The 14,918-nt window shown below is 31.3% G+C and overlaps 1 protein-coding gene across 1 annotated transcript in view; it reads left to right on the forward strand.

The window, feature by feature from the left end:
* Positions 1–14,652, forward strand: part of LOC133638910 (E3 ubiquitin-protein ligase RNF34-like) — a 42,168-nt gene extending 27,516 nt beyond the window's left edge. The window contains exons 4-8 of the mRNA XM_062031951.1: positions 4,052–4,114; positions 4,196–4,397; positions 4,480–4,503; positions 13,614–13,655; positions 13,765–14,652. Of these exons, the coding sequence (XP_061887935.1) occupies positions 4,052–4,114; positions 4,196–4,397; positions 4,480–4,503; positions 13,614–13,655; positions 13,765–13,949 (516 nt within the window). The 3' untranslated portion in view covers positions 13,950–14,652. The remainder of the gene's footprint in view (positions 1–4,051; positions 4,115–4,195; positions 4,398–4,479; positions 4,504–13,613; positions 13,656–13,764) is intronic.
* Positions 14,653–14,918: the final 266 nt, after the last annotated feature.

The raw sequence follows: 14,918 nt of genomic DNA on the forward strand, positions 1-14,918 counted from the left end.
GCGAAACCAAAATAGACTACACACACACACACACACACATTTCAACATTTTTAATCAAGTATACTAACACTGAACTTATGATATTATTCACTCATTTAGTCTCCTAATTGCCGACCTCCACAATGAAAGAGATTCATTATCCAGCACAAGTCAAGGACTCGGTGCTTGAATTCATCTTCTTCTTGTACGACATAACTCCACACTCATTTTTGTCACACTGAAAGTCATATTGAGCTGGAAGGAAATTGTTTGAGAAAGTCAAGGATGACTTCAGTCAGGCTGAATAATTTGGAAGGTGGTCCACCTTCAAGTCCAAATCATTGATGATGTTGATTTTACAAAGTTTGGATTGGCTTCTTGGACTTTGAAAATGACTTTGGCCCAATTTGAAGATTTATTTTACAATACAAAAGTCTAACAATATACCTGATTTATACCATATATAACTATTTTGTGTGTGTGTGTGTCATTGAAACTGACCTTGACAATTTATTAATAAATATGATATATTTATTATCATTTAAAATGATCTTGACACAATTTGAACATTTTCTTTTACTTGAACAACTGTACACCTGATTTAAAGAAACTATATTATTAGTTATAATATTTAAAAAAAAACATATAATGGTTATTAGTTATTATTAAAAATGACCTTGATGCAATTTGAGAAAAAACACATTTTCTTATTTGACAAATCACACCAACAACTGATTTTATAAAGGGACTATTTCAGTAATAATAATATTAATATAATCATATTGTTATTATTAACTAAATCGACTTTGACACAATTAAAGAAAATAAATATTTTTTTTATATTTGCACAATCATAGCGGCACCAGATGTTTTAAGAAATATTGAAATAAAAGTGTATTATTAATATTGTTATTCTAAAAAAATATCCCTGACACAATTTTGTAATTGTTATTCAAATAAATTAAAATGATCTTGACACAATTTGAAGATATTTGCTTGAATGTTTTTTTATTTTGTTATTAATATAATAATTATTATTAATATTAATATTTTTGAAACTGATCTTGGTACAATTTAAGGAAGAAAAAAAATCTCAGTTGCAAAATTATACCAACACCATATTTTATGAAGGGACTATTTAAATATTATTATTTTTATTATTATTATTATTATCATTAATTAAACTGACCTTTTTTAAACTTGCACAATTATAGTAACACCAGGTTTTTTAAATAAATATTTAAATATTGTAATAAAAGTGTAGTATTAATATTATTATTTAAAATAACCCTGACACAATTTTCTAATTGTAATTCAAATACATTTAAATTATCTTTCTTGACACAATCTGAATATTTTTGCTTGAATGTTTTTTTATTTTGTTATTAATATAATAATAATAATAATGATTATTATTTATTATTTCTGAAACTGACCTTGGTACAATTGAAGGAAAAACATATTTTCTCATTTGCAAAATTATACCAACACCATATTTTATGAAGAGACTATTTAAATAATAATAATGATATTATTATTATTCTCATTAATTAAACTGACCTTTTTTAAACTTGCACAATCATAGCGGCACCAGATGTTTTAATAAATATTTAAAAATTGTAATAAAAGTGTATTATTAATATTGTTATTAAACATAACCCTGAAACAATTCTCACATTTTTATTAAAATAAATTAAAATTATTTTGACACAATTTGAATTTTTTTTTCTTTAATGTTTTTTAAATTTTGTTATTAATATAATAATAATAATTATTATTATTTATTATTTCTGAAACTGACCTTGGTACAATTGTAGGAAAAACATATTTTCTTATTTGCAAAAATATACCAACACCATATTTTATGAAGAGACAATTTGAATAATAATAATGTTATTTTTATTTGATCATTATTAATTAAACTGACCTTTTTTAAACTTGCACAATTATAGTAGCACCAGATTTTTTTTAATAAATATTGTAATAAAAGTGTATTATTATTGTTATTATTAAAAAATAACCATGACACAATTTTCTAATTGTTATTAAAATAAAGTAAAATTATCTTGACACAATTTGAAGATTTTTTTGCTTGAATGTTTTCTTATTTTGTTATTAATATAATAATAATAATAATAATTATTATTATTATTAATATAATAATAATAATAATTATTATTATTATTATTATTATTTATTATTTCTGAAACTGACCTTGGTACAATTGAAGGAAAAACATATTTTCTCATTTGCAAAATTATACCAACATCATATTTTATGAAGAGACGATTTAAATAATAATAATGTTATTTGTATTCTTCTCATTATTAATTAAACTGACCTTTGACACAATTTAAGGAAAACATGTTTTATTTATTTAAACTTGCACAATTATAGTGCAAGTTTACAATTATATTTTTTTGAGAAATATGTAAATGTATTATTATTAGAGATGTCCGATAATATCGGCCTGCCGATATTATCGGCCGATATATGCGTTAAAATGTAATATCGGAAATTATCGGTATCGGTTTTTTATTATCGGTATCGGGTTTTTTTTGTGTGTTTTTTTTTTGTTTTTTTTAAAAATTTTATCAAATCAACATAAAAAACACAAGATACACTTACAATTAGGGCACCAACCCAAAAAACCTCCCTCCCCCATTTACACTCATTCACACAAAAGGGTTGTTTCTTTCTGTTATTAATATTGTGGTTCCTACATTATATATCAATATATATCAATACAGTCTGCAAGAGATACAGTCCGTAAGCACACATGATTGTGCGTGCTGCTGGTCCACTAATAGTACTAACCTTTAACAGTTAATTTTACTCATTTTCATTCATTACTAGTTTCTATGTAACTGTTTTTATATTGTTGTACTTTCTTTTTTATTCAAGAAAATGTTTTTAATTTATTTATCTTATTTTACTAATTTTTTTAAAAAGTACCTTATCTTCACCATACCTGGTTGTCCAAATTAGGCATAATAATGTGTTAATTCCTTGACTGCATATATCGGTTGATATCGGTATCGGTTGATATCGGTATCGGTAATTAAAGAGTTGGACAATATCGGGATATCGGCAAAAAGCCATTATCGGACATCCCTAATTATTATTATTAAATTTTTTCATTGTTCATGAAACCTTGACACAATTCGAAGAAAAGTGTTTTACCCGTTAAGCCATACCAGCAATTCATGTATTATTATTTGTACTATTAATTATATTATCCATATTAATATTATTACTTTAGTAAGGGAAATGTATTTTGGCTGATGTTTATGTTCATATAAAATGTGTAAAAATTCTAAGAAGAAGGAAAAAATACAATATTAAAAAAACATCAGCAAAGTTAGTCTTGAAATTGTTTTTTATTTTGTATTTTTGTAGTTTTTCACTCTTAAGAAAATGTCTGTTTTTCCAATTCCAATTATTTACAATTAGCTTTGATGATGTCTTGATGTGTGGATAAAAAGTACAAACTCCGTTTCCATATGAGTTGGGGAATTGTGTTAGATGTAAATATACATTCAGCACATGTTACAACAGCGTGGCTTCGTAAAAAAAGAGTGCGGGTACTTTCCTGGCCCACCTGCAGTCCAGACCTGTCTCCCATTGGAAATGTGTGGCGCATTACGAAGCGTAAAATACGACAGCTGCGACCCCGGACTGTTGAACGACTGAAGCTCTACATAAAACAAGAACTTTCAAAGCTTCAACAATTAGTTTCCTCAGTTCCCAATTGTTTACTGAGTGTAGTTAAAAGGAAAGGCCATGTAACACAGTGGTGAACATGCCCTTTCCCAACTATTTAGGCACGTGTGGCAGCCATGAAATTCTAAGTTATTTATTATTTGCAAAAAAAAATAAAGTTTATGAGTTTGAACATCAAATATGTTGTCTTTGTAGTGCATTCAATTGAATATGGCTTGAAAAGGATTTGCACTAATAGTATTCCGTTTATATTTACATCTAACACAATTTCCCAACTCATATGGAAACGGGGTTTGTAGACAGGAAGTTGTTAGCGACCGCAGCTTTTAATGCTGATGCTGTATTGCAGGAGCAGGAAGACACGCCCACAGCCTCCCTCCTCAATCTGGACAACGCAGAAAATATCATGGAAGTACGACGCCTTCCTCCTATTTCCATGAGCCGGACGCTCCACACAGACCATATAAGTCTACTTCCTGTCCCGTCCCGGCAGGTCAGCCCGGCGACGCAGAGGAGGATCCGGGCCTCGCTGTCCGACTTGGACAACGAGGACGCCATCGAGAAGCTGTCGGTGCGTCAGCTCAAGGAGATCCTGGCCAGGAACTTTGTCAACTACTCGGGCTGCTGCGAGAAGTGGGAGCTGCTGGAGCGAGTGCATCGACTCTACAGGGAGAACGAGCAGAACAGGAAGTCCAGTAGGCGGCCATTCTGAGTGTGATGTCATATTAATGGGACGACTAATGTGTGACTAATGCTTTTTTCCCCCTCTTTCTCCAGTCGAAAATGTCAGCATTAATGCAGGTAAATACTTCTTGATATACTACTTATAAAGTACTATACTTAATACAGAGCAATCATTCAAGTATGAATAATCCTTAAAGTGGAACATAGCATATTCTGCCTAGCAACAAGTAGTCCGTGCTTTAGACGTCTGTATTTTAATGTTGTCATTAAGGTGGTACTTAATGAATACTTAGGTCTACTACGCTACTGTATTTTAATGTTGTCATTATGGTGGTACTTGATGAATACTTAGGGCTACTACACTACTGTATTTTAATGTTGGTCATTATGGTGGTACTTGATGAATACTTAGGTCTACTACACTACTGTATTTAATGTTGTCATTATGGTGGTACTTGATGAATACTTAGGTCTACTACACTACTGTATTTTAATGTTGTCATTAAGGTGGTACTTAATGAATACTTAGGTCTACTACACTACTGTATTTTAATGTTGTCATTATGGTGGTACTTAATGAATACTTGGGCCTACTACACTACTGTATTTTATTGTTGTCATTACGGTGTACTTAATGAATACTTAGGTCTACTACACTACTGTATTTTAATGTTATTACGGTGTACTAAATGAATACTTAGGCCTACTACGCTACTGTATTTAATGTTGTCATTATGGTGTAATTAATGAATACTTAGGTCTACTACACTACTGTATTTTAATGTTGTCATTATGGTGGTACTTGATAAATACTTAGGCCTACTACACTACTTTATTTTAATGTTGTCATTATGGTGGTACTTGATGAATACTTAGGCCTACTACACTGCTGTATTTTAATGTTGTCATTACGGTGTACTTAATGAATACTTAGGTCTAGTACACTACTGTATTTTAATGTTATTACGGTGTACTAAATGAATACTTAGGCCTACTACACTACTGTATTTAATGTTGTCATTATGGTGGTACTTGATGAATACTTAGGTCTACTACACTACTGTATTTAATGTTGTCATTATGGTGGTACTTGATGAATACTTAGGTCTACTACACTACTGTATTTAATGTTGTCATTATGGTGGTACTTGATGAATATTTAGGCCTACTACACTACTGTATTTAATGTTGTCATTATGGTGGTACTTAATGAATACTTAGGTCGACTACACTACTGTATTTTAATGTTGTCATTATGGTGGTACTTGATGAATACTTAGGCCTACTACACTACTTTATTTTAATGTTGTCATTATGATGGTACTTGATGAATACTCGGGCCTACTACACTGCTGTATTTTAATGTTGTCATTACGGTGTACTTAATGAATACTTAGGTCTAGTACACTACTGTATTTTAATGTTATTACGGTGTACTAAATGAATACTTAGGCCTACTACGCTACTGTATTTAATGTTGTCATTATGGTGGTACTTGATGAATACTTAGGTCTACTACACTACTGTATTTTAATGTTGGTCATTATGGTGGTACTTGATGAATACTTAGGTCTACTACACTACTGTATTTAATGTTGTCATTATGGTGGTACTTGATGAATACTTAGGTCTACTACACTACTATATATTAATGTTGTCATTATGGTGGTACTTGATGAATACTTAGGTCTACTACACTACTGTATTTAATGTTGTCATTATGGTGGTACTTGATAAATACTTAGGTCTACTACACTACTGTATTTTAATGTTGTCATTATGGTGGTACTTGATGAAAACTTAGGTCTACTACACTACTGTATTTAATGTTGTCATTGTGGTGTACTTAATGAATACTTAGGTCCATTACGCTACTGTATTTAATGTTGTCATTACGGTGTACTTAATGAATACTTAGGTCTACTACACTACTGTATTTTAATGTCATTATGGTGGTACTTAATGAATACTTAGGTCTACTACACTACTGTATTTAATGTTGTCATTATGGTGGTACTTGATGAATACTTAGGTCTACTACACTACTGTATTTAATGTTGTCATTATGGTGGTACTTAATGAATACTTGGGCCTACTACACTACTGTATTTTATTGTTGTCATTACGGTGTACTTAATGAATACTTAGGTCTACTACACTACTGTATTTTAATGTTATTACGGTGTACTAAATGAATACTTAGGCCTACTACGCTACTGTATTTAATGTTGTCATTATGGTGGTACTTGATGAATACTTAGGTCTACTACACTACTGTATTTAATGTTGTCATTATGGTGGTACTTGATGAATACTTAGGCCTACTACGCTACTGTATTTAATGTTGTCATTATGGTGGTACTTGATGAATACTTAGGCCTACTACACTACTGTATTTTAATGTTGTCATTATGGTGGTACTTGATGAATACTTAGGCCTACTACACTACTGTATTTTAATGTTGTCATTATGGTGGTACTTGATGAATACTTAGGCCTACTACACTACTTTATTTTAATGTTGTCATTATGGTGGTACTTGATGAATACTTAGGCCTACTACACTGCTGTATTTTAATGTTGTCATTACGGTGTACTTAATGAATACTTAGGTCTAGTACACTACTGTATTTTAATGTTATTACGGTGTACTAAATGAATACTTAGGCCTACTACGCTACTGTATTTAATGTTGTCATTATGGTGGTACTTAATGAATACTTAGGTCTAATACACTACTGTATTTAATGTTGTCATTATGGTGGTACTTGATGAATACTTAGGTCTACTACACTACTGTATTTAATGTTGTCATTATGGTGGTACTTGATGAATACTTAGGCCTACTACGCTACTGTATTTAATGTTGTCATTATGGTGGTACTTGATGAATACTTAGGCCTACTACACTACTGTATTTTAATGTTGTCATTATGGTGGTACTTGATGAATACTTAGGCCTACTACACTACTTTATTTTAATGTTGTCATTATGGTGGTACTTGATGAATACTTAGGCCTACTACACTGCTGTATTTTAATGTTGTCATTACGGTGTACTTAATGAATACTTAGGTCTAGTACACTACTGTATTTTAATGTTATTACGGTGTACTAAATGAATACTTAGGCCTACTACGCTACTGTATTTAATGTTGTCATTATGGTGGTACTTAATGAATACTTAGGTCTACTACACTACTGTATTTAATGTTGTCATTATGGTGGTACTTGATGAATACTTAGGTCTACTACGCTACTGTATTTTAATGTTGTCATTATGATGGTACTTGATGAATACTTGGGCCTACTACACTGCTGTATTTTAATGTTGTCATTACGGTGTACTTAATGAATACTTAGGTCTACTACACTACTGTATTTTAATGTTATTACGGTCTACTAAATGAATACTTAGGCCTACTACGCTACTGTATTTAATGTTGTCATTACGGTGTACTTAATGAATACTTAGGTCTAGTACACTACTGTATTTTAATGTTGTCATTATGGTGGTACTTGATGAATACTTAGGTCCACTACGTTACTGTATTTAATGTTGTCATTACAGTGTACTTAATGAATACTTAGGTCTACTACACTACTGTATTTTAATGTTGTCATTATGGTGGTACTTAATGAATACTTAGGTCTACTATACTACTGTATTTTAATGTCATTATGGTGGTACTTAATGAATACTTAGGTCTACTACACTACTGTATTTTAATGTTAATTATAATGGTGTACTTAATGAATACTTAGGGCTACTATACTACTGTATTTTAATGTTGTCATTATGGTGGTACTTGATGAATACTTAGGTCCACTACGTTACTGTATTTAATGTTGTCATTACAGTGTACTTAATGAATACTTAGGTCTACTACACTACTGTATTTTAATGTTGTCATTATGGTGGTACTTAATGAATACTTAGGTCTACTACACTACTGTATTTTAATGTTAATTATAATGGTGTACTTAATGAATACTTAGGGCTACTATACTACTGTATTTTAATGTTGTCATTATGGTGGTACTTGATGAATACTTAGGTCCACTACACTACTGTATTTAATGTTGTCATTATGGTGGTACTTAATAATTACTTGGGCTTACCAAGCTACATTATTTTAATGTTGTCATTACGGTGTACTTAATGAATACTTAGGTCTACCACACTACTGTATTTTAATGTTGTCATTATGGTGGTACTTGATGAATACTTAGGTCCACTACGTTACTGTATTTAATGTTGTCATTACAGTGTACTTAATGAATACTTAGGTCTACCACACTACTGTATTTTAATGTTGTCATTATGGTGGTACTTGATGAATACTTAGGTCCACTACGTTACTGTATTTAATGTTGTCATTACAGTGTACTTAATGAATACTTAGGTATACTATACTACTGTATTTTAATGTTGTCATTATGGTTGTACTTAATGAATACGTTGGTCTACTATACTACTGTATTTTAATGTTAATTATAATGGTGTACTTAATGAATACTTAGGTCTACTACACTACTGTATTTTAATGTCATTATGGTGTACTTAATGAATACTTAGGTCTACTACACTACTGTATTTTAATGTTGTCATTATGGTGGTACTTAATGAATACTTAGGTCTACTACACTACTGTATTTTAATGTTAATTATAATGGTGTACTTAATGAATACTTAGGGCTACTATACTACTGTATTTTAATGTTGTCATTATGGTGGTACTTGATGAATACTTAGGTCTACTACACTACTGTATTTAATGTTGTCATTATGGTGGTACTTGATGAATACTTAGGTCCACTACGTTACTGTATTTAATGTTGTCATTACAGTGTACTTAATGAATACTTAGGTCTACTATACTACTGTATTTTAATGTTGTCATTATGGTGGTACCTAATGAATACTTAGGTCCACTACGTTACTGTATTTAATGTTGTCATTACAGTGTACTTAATGAATACTTAGGTCTACTACACTACTGTATTTTAATGTTGTCATTATGGTGGTACTTGATGAATACTTAGGTCTACTACACTACTGTATTTTAATGTTGTCATTATGGTGGTACTTAATGAATACTTAGGTCTACTACACTACTGTATTTTAATGTTGTCATTATGGTGGTACTTAATGAATACTTAGGTCTACTACACTACTGTATTTTAATGTTAATTATAATGGTGTACTTAATGAATACTTAGGGCTACTATACTACTGTATTTTAATGTTGTCATTATGGTGGTACTTGATGAATACTTAGGTCCACTACACTACTGTATTTAATGTTGTCATTATGGTGGTACTTAATAATTACTTGGGCTTACCAAGCTACATTATTTTAATGTTGTCATTACGGTGTACTTAATGAATACTTAGGTCTACCACACTACTGTATTTTAATGTTGTCATTATGGTGGTACTTGATGAATACTTAGGTCCACTACGTTACTGTATTTAATGTTGTCATTACAGTGTACTTAATGAATACTTAGGTATACTATACTACGGTATTTTAATGTTGTCATTATGGTTGTACTTAATGAATACGTAGGTCTACTATACTACTGTATTTTAATGTTAATTATAATGGTGTACTTAATGAATACTTAGGTCTACTACACTACTGTATTTTAATGTCATTATGGTGGTACTTAATGAATACTTAGGTCTACTATGCTACTGTATTTAATGTTGTCATTATGGTGGTACTTAATGAATACTTAGGTCTACTACACTACTGTATTTTAATGTTGTCATTATGGTGGTACTTAATGAATACTTAGGTCTACTACACTACTGTATTTTAATGTTAATTATAATGGTGTACTTAATGAATACTTAGGGCTACTATACTACTGTATTTTAATGTTGTCATTATGGTGGTACTTGATGAATACTTAGGTCTACTACACTACTGTATTTAATGTTGTCATTATGGTGGTACTTGATGAATACTTAGGTCCACTACGTTACTGTATTTAATGTTGTCATTACAGTGTACTTAATGAATACTTAGGTCTACTATACTACTGTATTTTAATGTTGTCATTATGGTGGTACCTAATGAATACTTAGGTCCACTACGTTACTGTATTTAATGTTGTCATTACAGTGTACTTAATGAATACTTAGGTCTACTACACTACTGTATTTTAATGTTGTCATTATGGTGGTACTTGATGAATACTTAGGTCTACTACACTACTGTATTTTAATGTTGTCATTATGGTGGTACTTAATGAATACTTAGGTCTACTACACTACTGTATTTTAATGTTGTCATTATGGTGGTACTTAATGAATACTTAGGTCTACTACACTACTGTATTTTAATGTTAATTATAATGGTGTACTTAATGAATACTTAGGGCTACTATACTACTGTATTTTAATGTTGTCATTATGGTGGTACTTGATGAATACTTAGGTCCACTACACTACTGTATTTAATGTTGTCATTATGGTGTACTTAATGAATACTTAGGTATACTATACTACTGTATTTTAATGTTGTCATTATGGTTGTACTTAATGAATACGTTGGTCTACTATACTACTGTATTTTAATGTTAATTATAATGGTGTACTTAATGAATACTTAGGTCTACTACACTACTGTATTTTAATGTCATTATGGTGTACTTAATGAATACTTAGGTCTACTACACTACTGTATTTTAATGTTGTCATTATGGTGGTACTTAATGAATACTTAGGTCTACTACACTACTGTATTTTAATGTTAATTATAATGGTGTACTTAATGAATACTTAGGGCTACTATACTACTGTATTTTAATGTTGTCATTATGGTGGTACTTGATGAATACTTAGGTCTACTACACTACTGTATTTAATGTTGTCATTATGGTGGTACTTGATGAATACTTAGGTCCACTACGTTACTGTATTTAATGTTGTCATTACAGTGTACTTAATGAATACTTAGGTCTACTATACTACTGTATTTTAATGTTGTCATTATGGTGGTACCTAATGAATACTTAGGTCCACTACGTTACTGTATTTAATGTTGTCATTACAGTGTACTTAATGAATACTTAGGTCTACTACACTACTGTATTTTAATGTTGTCATTATGGTGGTACTTGATGAATACTTAGGTCTACTACACTACTGTATTTTAATGTTGTCATTATGGTGGTACTTAATGAATACTTAGGTCTACTACACTACTGTATTTTAATGTTGTCATTATGGTGGTACTTAATGAATACTTAGGTCTACTACACTACTGTATTTTAATGTTAATTATAATGGTGTACTTAATGAATACTTAGGGCTACTATACTACTGTATTTTAATGTTGTCATTATGGTGGTACTTGATGAATACTTAGGTCCACTACACTACTGTATTTAATGTTGTCATTATGGTGGTACTTAATAATTACTTGGGCTTACCAAGCTACATTATTTTAATGTTGTCATTACGGTGTACTTAATGAATACTTAGGTCTACCACACTACTGTATTTTAATGTTGTCATTATGGTGGTACTTGATGAATACTTAGGTCCACTACGTTACTGTATTTAATGTTGTCATTACAGTGTACTTAATGAATACTTAGGTATACTATACTACGGTATTTTAATGTTGTCATTATGGTTGTACTTAATGAATACGTAGGTCTACTATACTACTGTATTTTAATGTTAATTATAATGGTGTACTTAATGAATACTTAGGTCTACTACACTACTGTATTTTAATGTCATTATGGTGGTACTTAATGAATACTTAGGTCTACTATGCTACTGTATTTAATGTTGTCATTATGGTGGTACTTAATGAATACTTAGGTCTACTACACTACTGTATTTTAATGTTGTCATTATGGTGGTACTTAATGAATACTTAGGTCTACTACACTACTGTATTTTAATGTTAATTATAATGGTGTACTTAATGAATACTTAGGGCTACTATACTACTGTATTTTAATGTTGTCATTATGGTGGTACTTGATGAATACTTAGGTCTACTACACTACTGTATTTAATGTTGTCATTATGGTGGTACTTGATGAATACTTAGGTCCACTACGTTACTGTATTTAATGTTGTCATTACAGTGTACTTAATGAATACTTAGGTCTACTATACTACTGTATTTTAATGTTGTCATTATGGTGGTACCTAATGAATACTTAGGTCCACTACGTTACTGTATTTAATGTTGTCATTACAGTGTACTTAATGAATACTTAGGTCTACTACACTACTGTATTTTAATGTTGTCATTATGGTGGTACTTGATGAATACTTAGGTCTACTACACTACTGTATTTTAATGTTGTCATTATGGTGGTACTTAATGAATACTTAGGTCTACTACACTACTGTATTTTAATGTTGTCATTATGGTGGTACTTAATGAATACTTAGGTCTACTACACTACTGTATTTTAATGTTAATTATAATGGTGTACTTAATGAATACTTAGGGCTACTATACTACTGTATTTTAATGTTGTCATTATGGTGGTACTTGATGAATACTTAGGTCCACTACACTACTGTATTTAATGTTGTCATTATGGTGGTACTTAATAATTACTTGGGCTTACCAAGCTACATTATTTTAATGTTGTCATTACGGTGTACTTAATGAATACTTAGGTCTACCACACTACTGTATTTTAATGTTGTCATTATGGTGGTACTTGATGAATACTTAGGTCCACTACGTTACTGTATTTAATGTTGTCATTACAGTGTACTTAATGAATACTTAGGTATACTATACTACTGTATTTTAATGTTGTCATTATGGTTGTACTTAATGAATACATAGGTCTACTATACTACTGTATTTTAATGTTAATTATAATGGTGTACTTAATGAATACTTAGGTCTACTACACTACTGTATTTTAATGTTGTCATTACAGTGTACTTAATGAGTACTTAGGGCTACTACACTACTGTATTTAATCTTGTCATTATGGTGGTACTTGTAGAGCTAGGTTTTTTCTGAGGTGGTACTTGGTGGAAAAAGGAACCATCTGGCCTAATTCGTCACGTTTCATGTGTCAGGTAAACGGCAACAAATGAATGGCCTTCCTACTTCACTGGTTTAGGGCCACAAAAGGTCACAGGGGTGATAAATGAGTGACATCGTGACAGGTGCGGACGCACAAATGTGTCTCTAAACTCCGCCTCCTCTTATGTGTCTCCCAAGTGGTGGCGTGTCCTCCACCCGTGTGCCAGAGTGCAGACGCAGGTAAGATGCTTCCTTCTCCATCTCATGTCGTCCTCATCCAACAACCGCCGCCATTAAGATTCCTGATGGCGGACGTTTTTTTTTTAAACGGCGTGCGTCTCGCCCGCAGACGGCGTGAAAGGCCCGCTGTCCGCCGACGACAACCTGTGCCGCATCTGCATGGACGCCGTCATCGACTGCGTGCTGCTGGAGTGCGGTCACATGGTCACGTGCACCAAGTGCGGCAAGCGCATGAACGAGTGTCCCATCTGCCGGCAGTACGTGGTGCGTGCCGTGCACGTCTTCAAGTCCTGACGCTCTGGGCAGGGCGGGACTTCTCTCCACGCCAAAGGGACTGGACGCGGAGCGGGCGGGTTGAGGGCAGGGTTCTAGAGTCAACACGGTTTACACTGTCCGTCTACTCCATGTGTGCAATATGATCCAACAGGAGACTTACTTTGTGGAAAATACAAACTGTTCATTCTCATGTTAGCAGAAGGTGTAAAGATGCCAAATAACACGCCTACACACTTTTTTATCTTTACAATCTTCTTTTTCTTTCTCATCACCAGCAAGCTGGGGTGTGTTTATGTTGACACCGACAACCCTCAGTAGCAGTTTATAATAAGGGTGCCAACATGGCTCATTTGATTTAATTTGACTTTTTATTTATTACATTTTTTTTATTTAAAAATGTTGATCACTTATATAAGGTTATTAAAAATGTAAACAATAATTACATTTTTTTTCCTCACCAAAAATGTTATGAAAATAATTTTACTATTTATTCAATTACATTTATTTTATTCAAAAATATTAGGGCCACATTAATCACTTATATAAGGTTTTTAAAAATTAGAAGAGTAAAGTTGTATTTTTTTCCCCCCAGTTTTTTTTTTTTCTCACAATTTTTTTTTTAATTAATTACATTTATTTCATTTAAAAAGTATTAGGGCTGCATTGATCACTTAAATTAGGTTGTGAAAAATGTAAACAATAATTTTATTTTTTTTCCTCCCAAAAAATATTTATACAGTAATAATTTGACAATTTTGTATATATTTATTTTTATTTAAAAAATATTAGGACTGCATTGATCACTTATATAAGGTTATTAAAAATGTAAACAACAATTTAATTTATTTTCCTCACCAAAAATGTTATGAAAATCATTTGACTATTTTTTTTAAATTACATTTATTTTATTTAAAAATAATAGGGCCATATGAATCACTTATATAATGTTTTTAAACATTTGAAGAGTAAAGTTGTATTTTTTTCCCC

Source organism: Entelurus aequoreus, linkage group LG21 (assembly GCF_033978785.1).
Source record: "Entelurus aequoreus isolate RoL-2023_Sb linkage group LG21, RoL_Eaeq_v1.1, whole genome shotgun sequence".
In the NCBI taxonomy this organism is placed as follows: Eukaryota; Metazoa; Chordata; class Actinopteri; order Syngnathiformes; family Syngnathidae; genus Entelurus; species Entelurus aequoreus.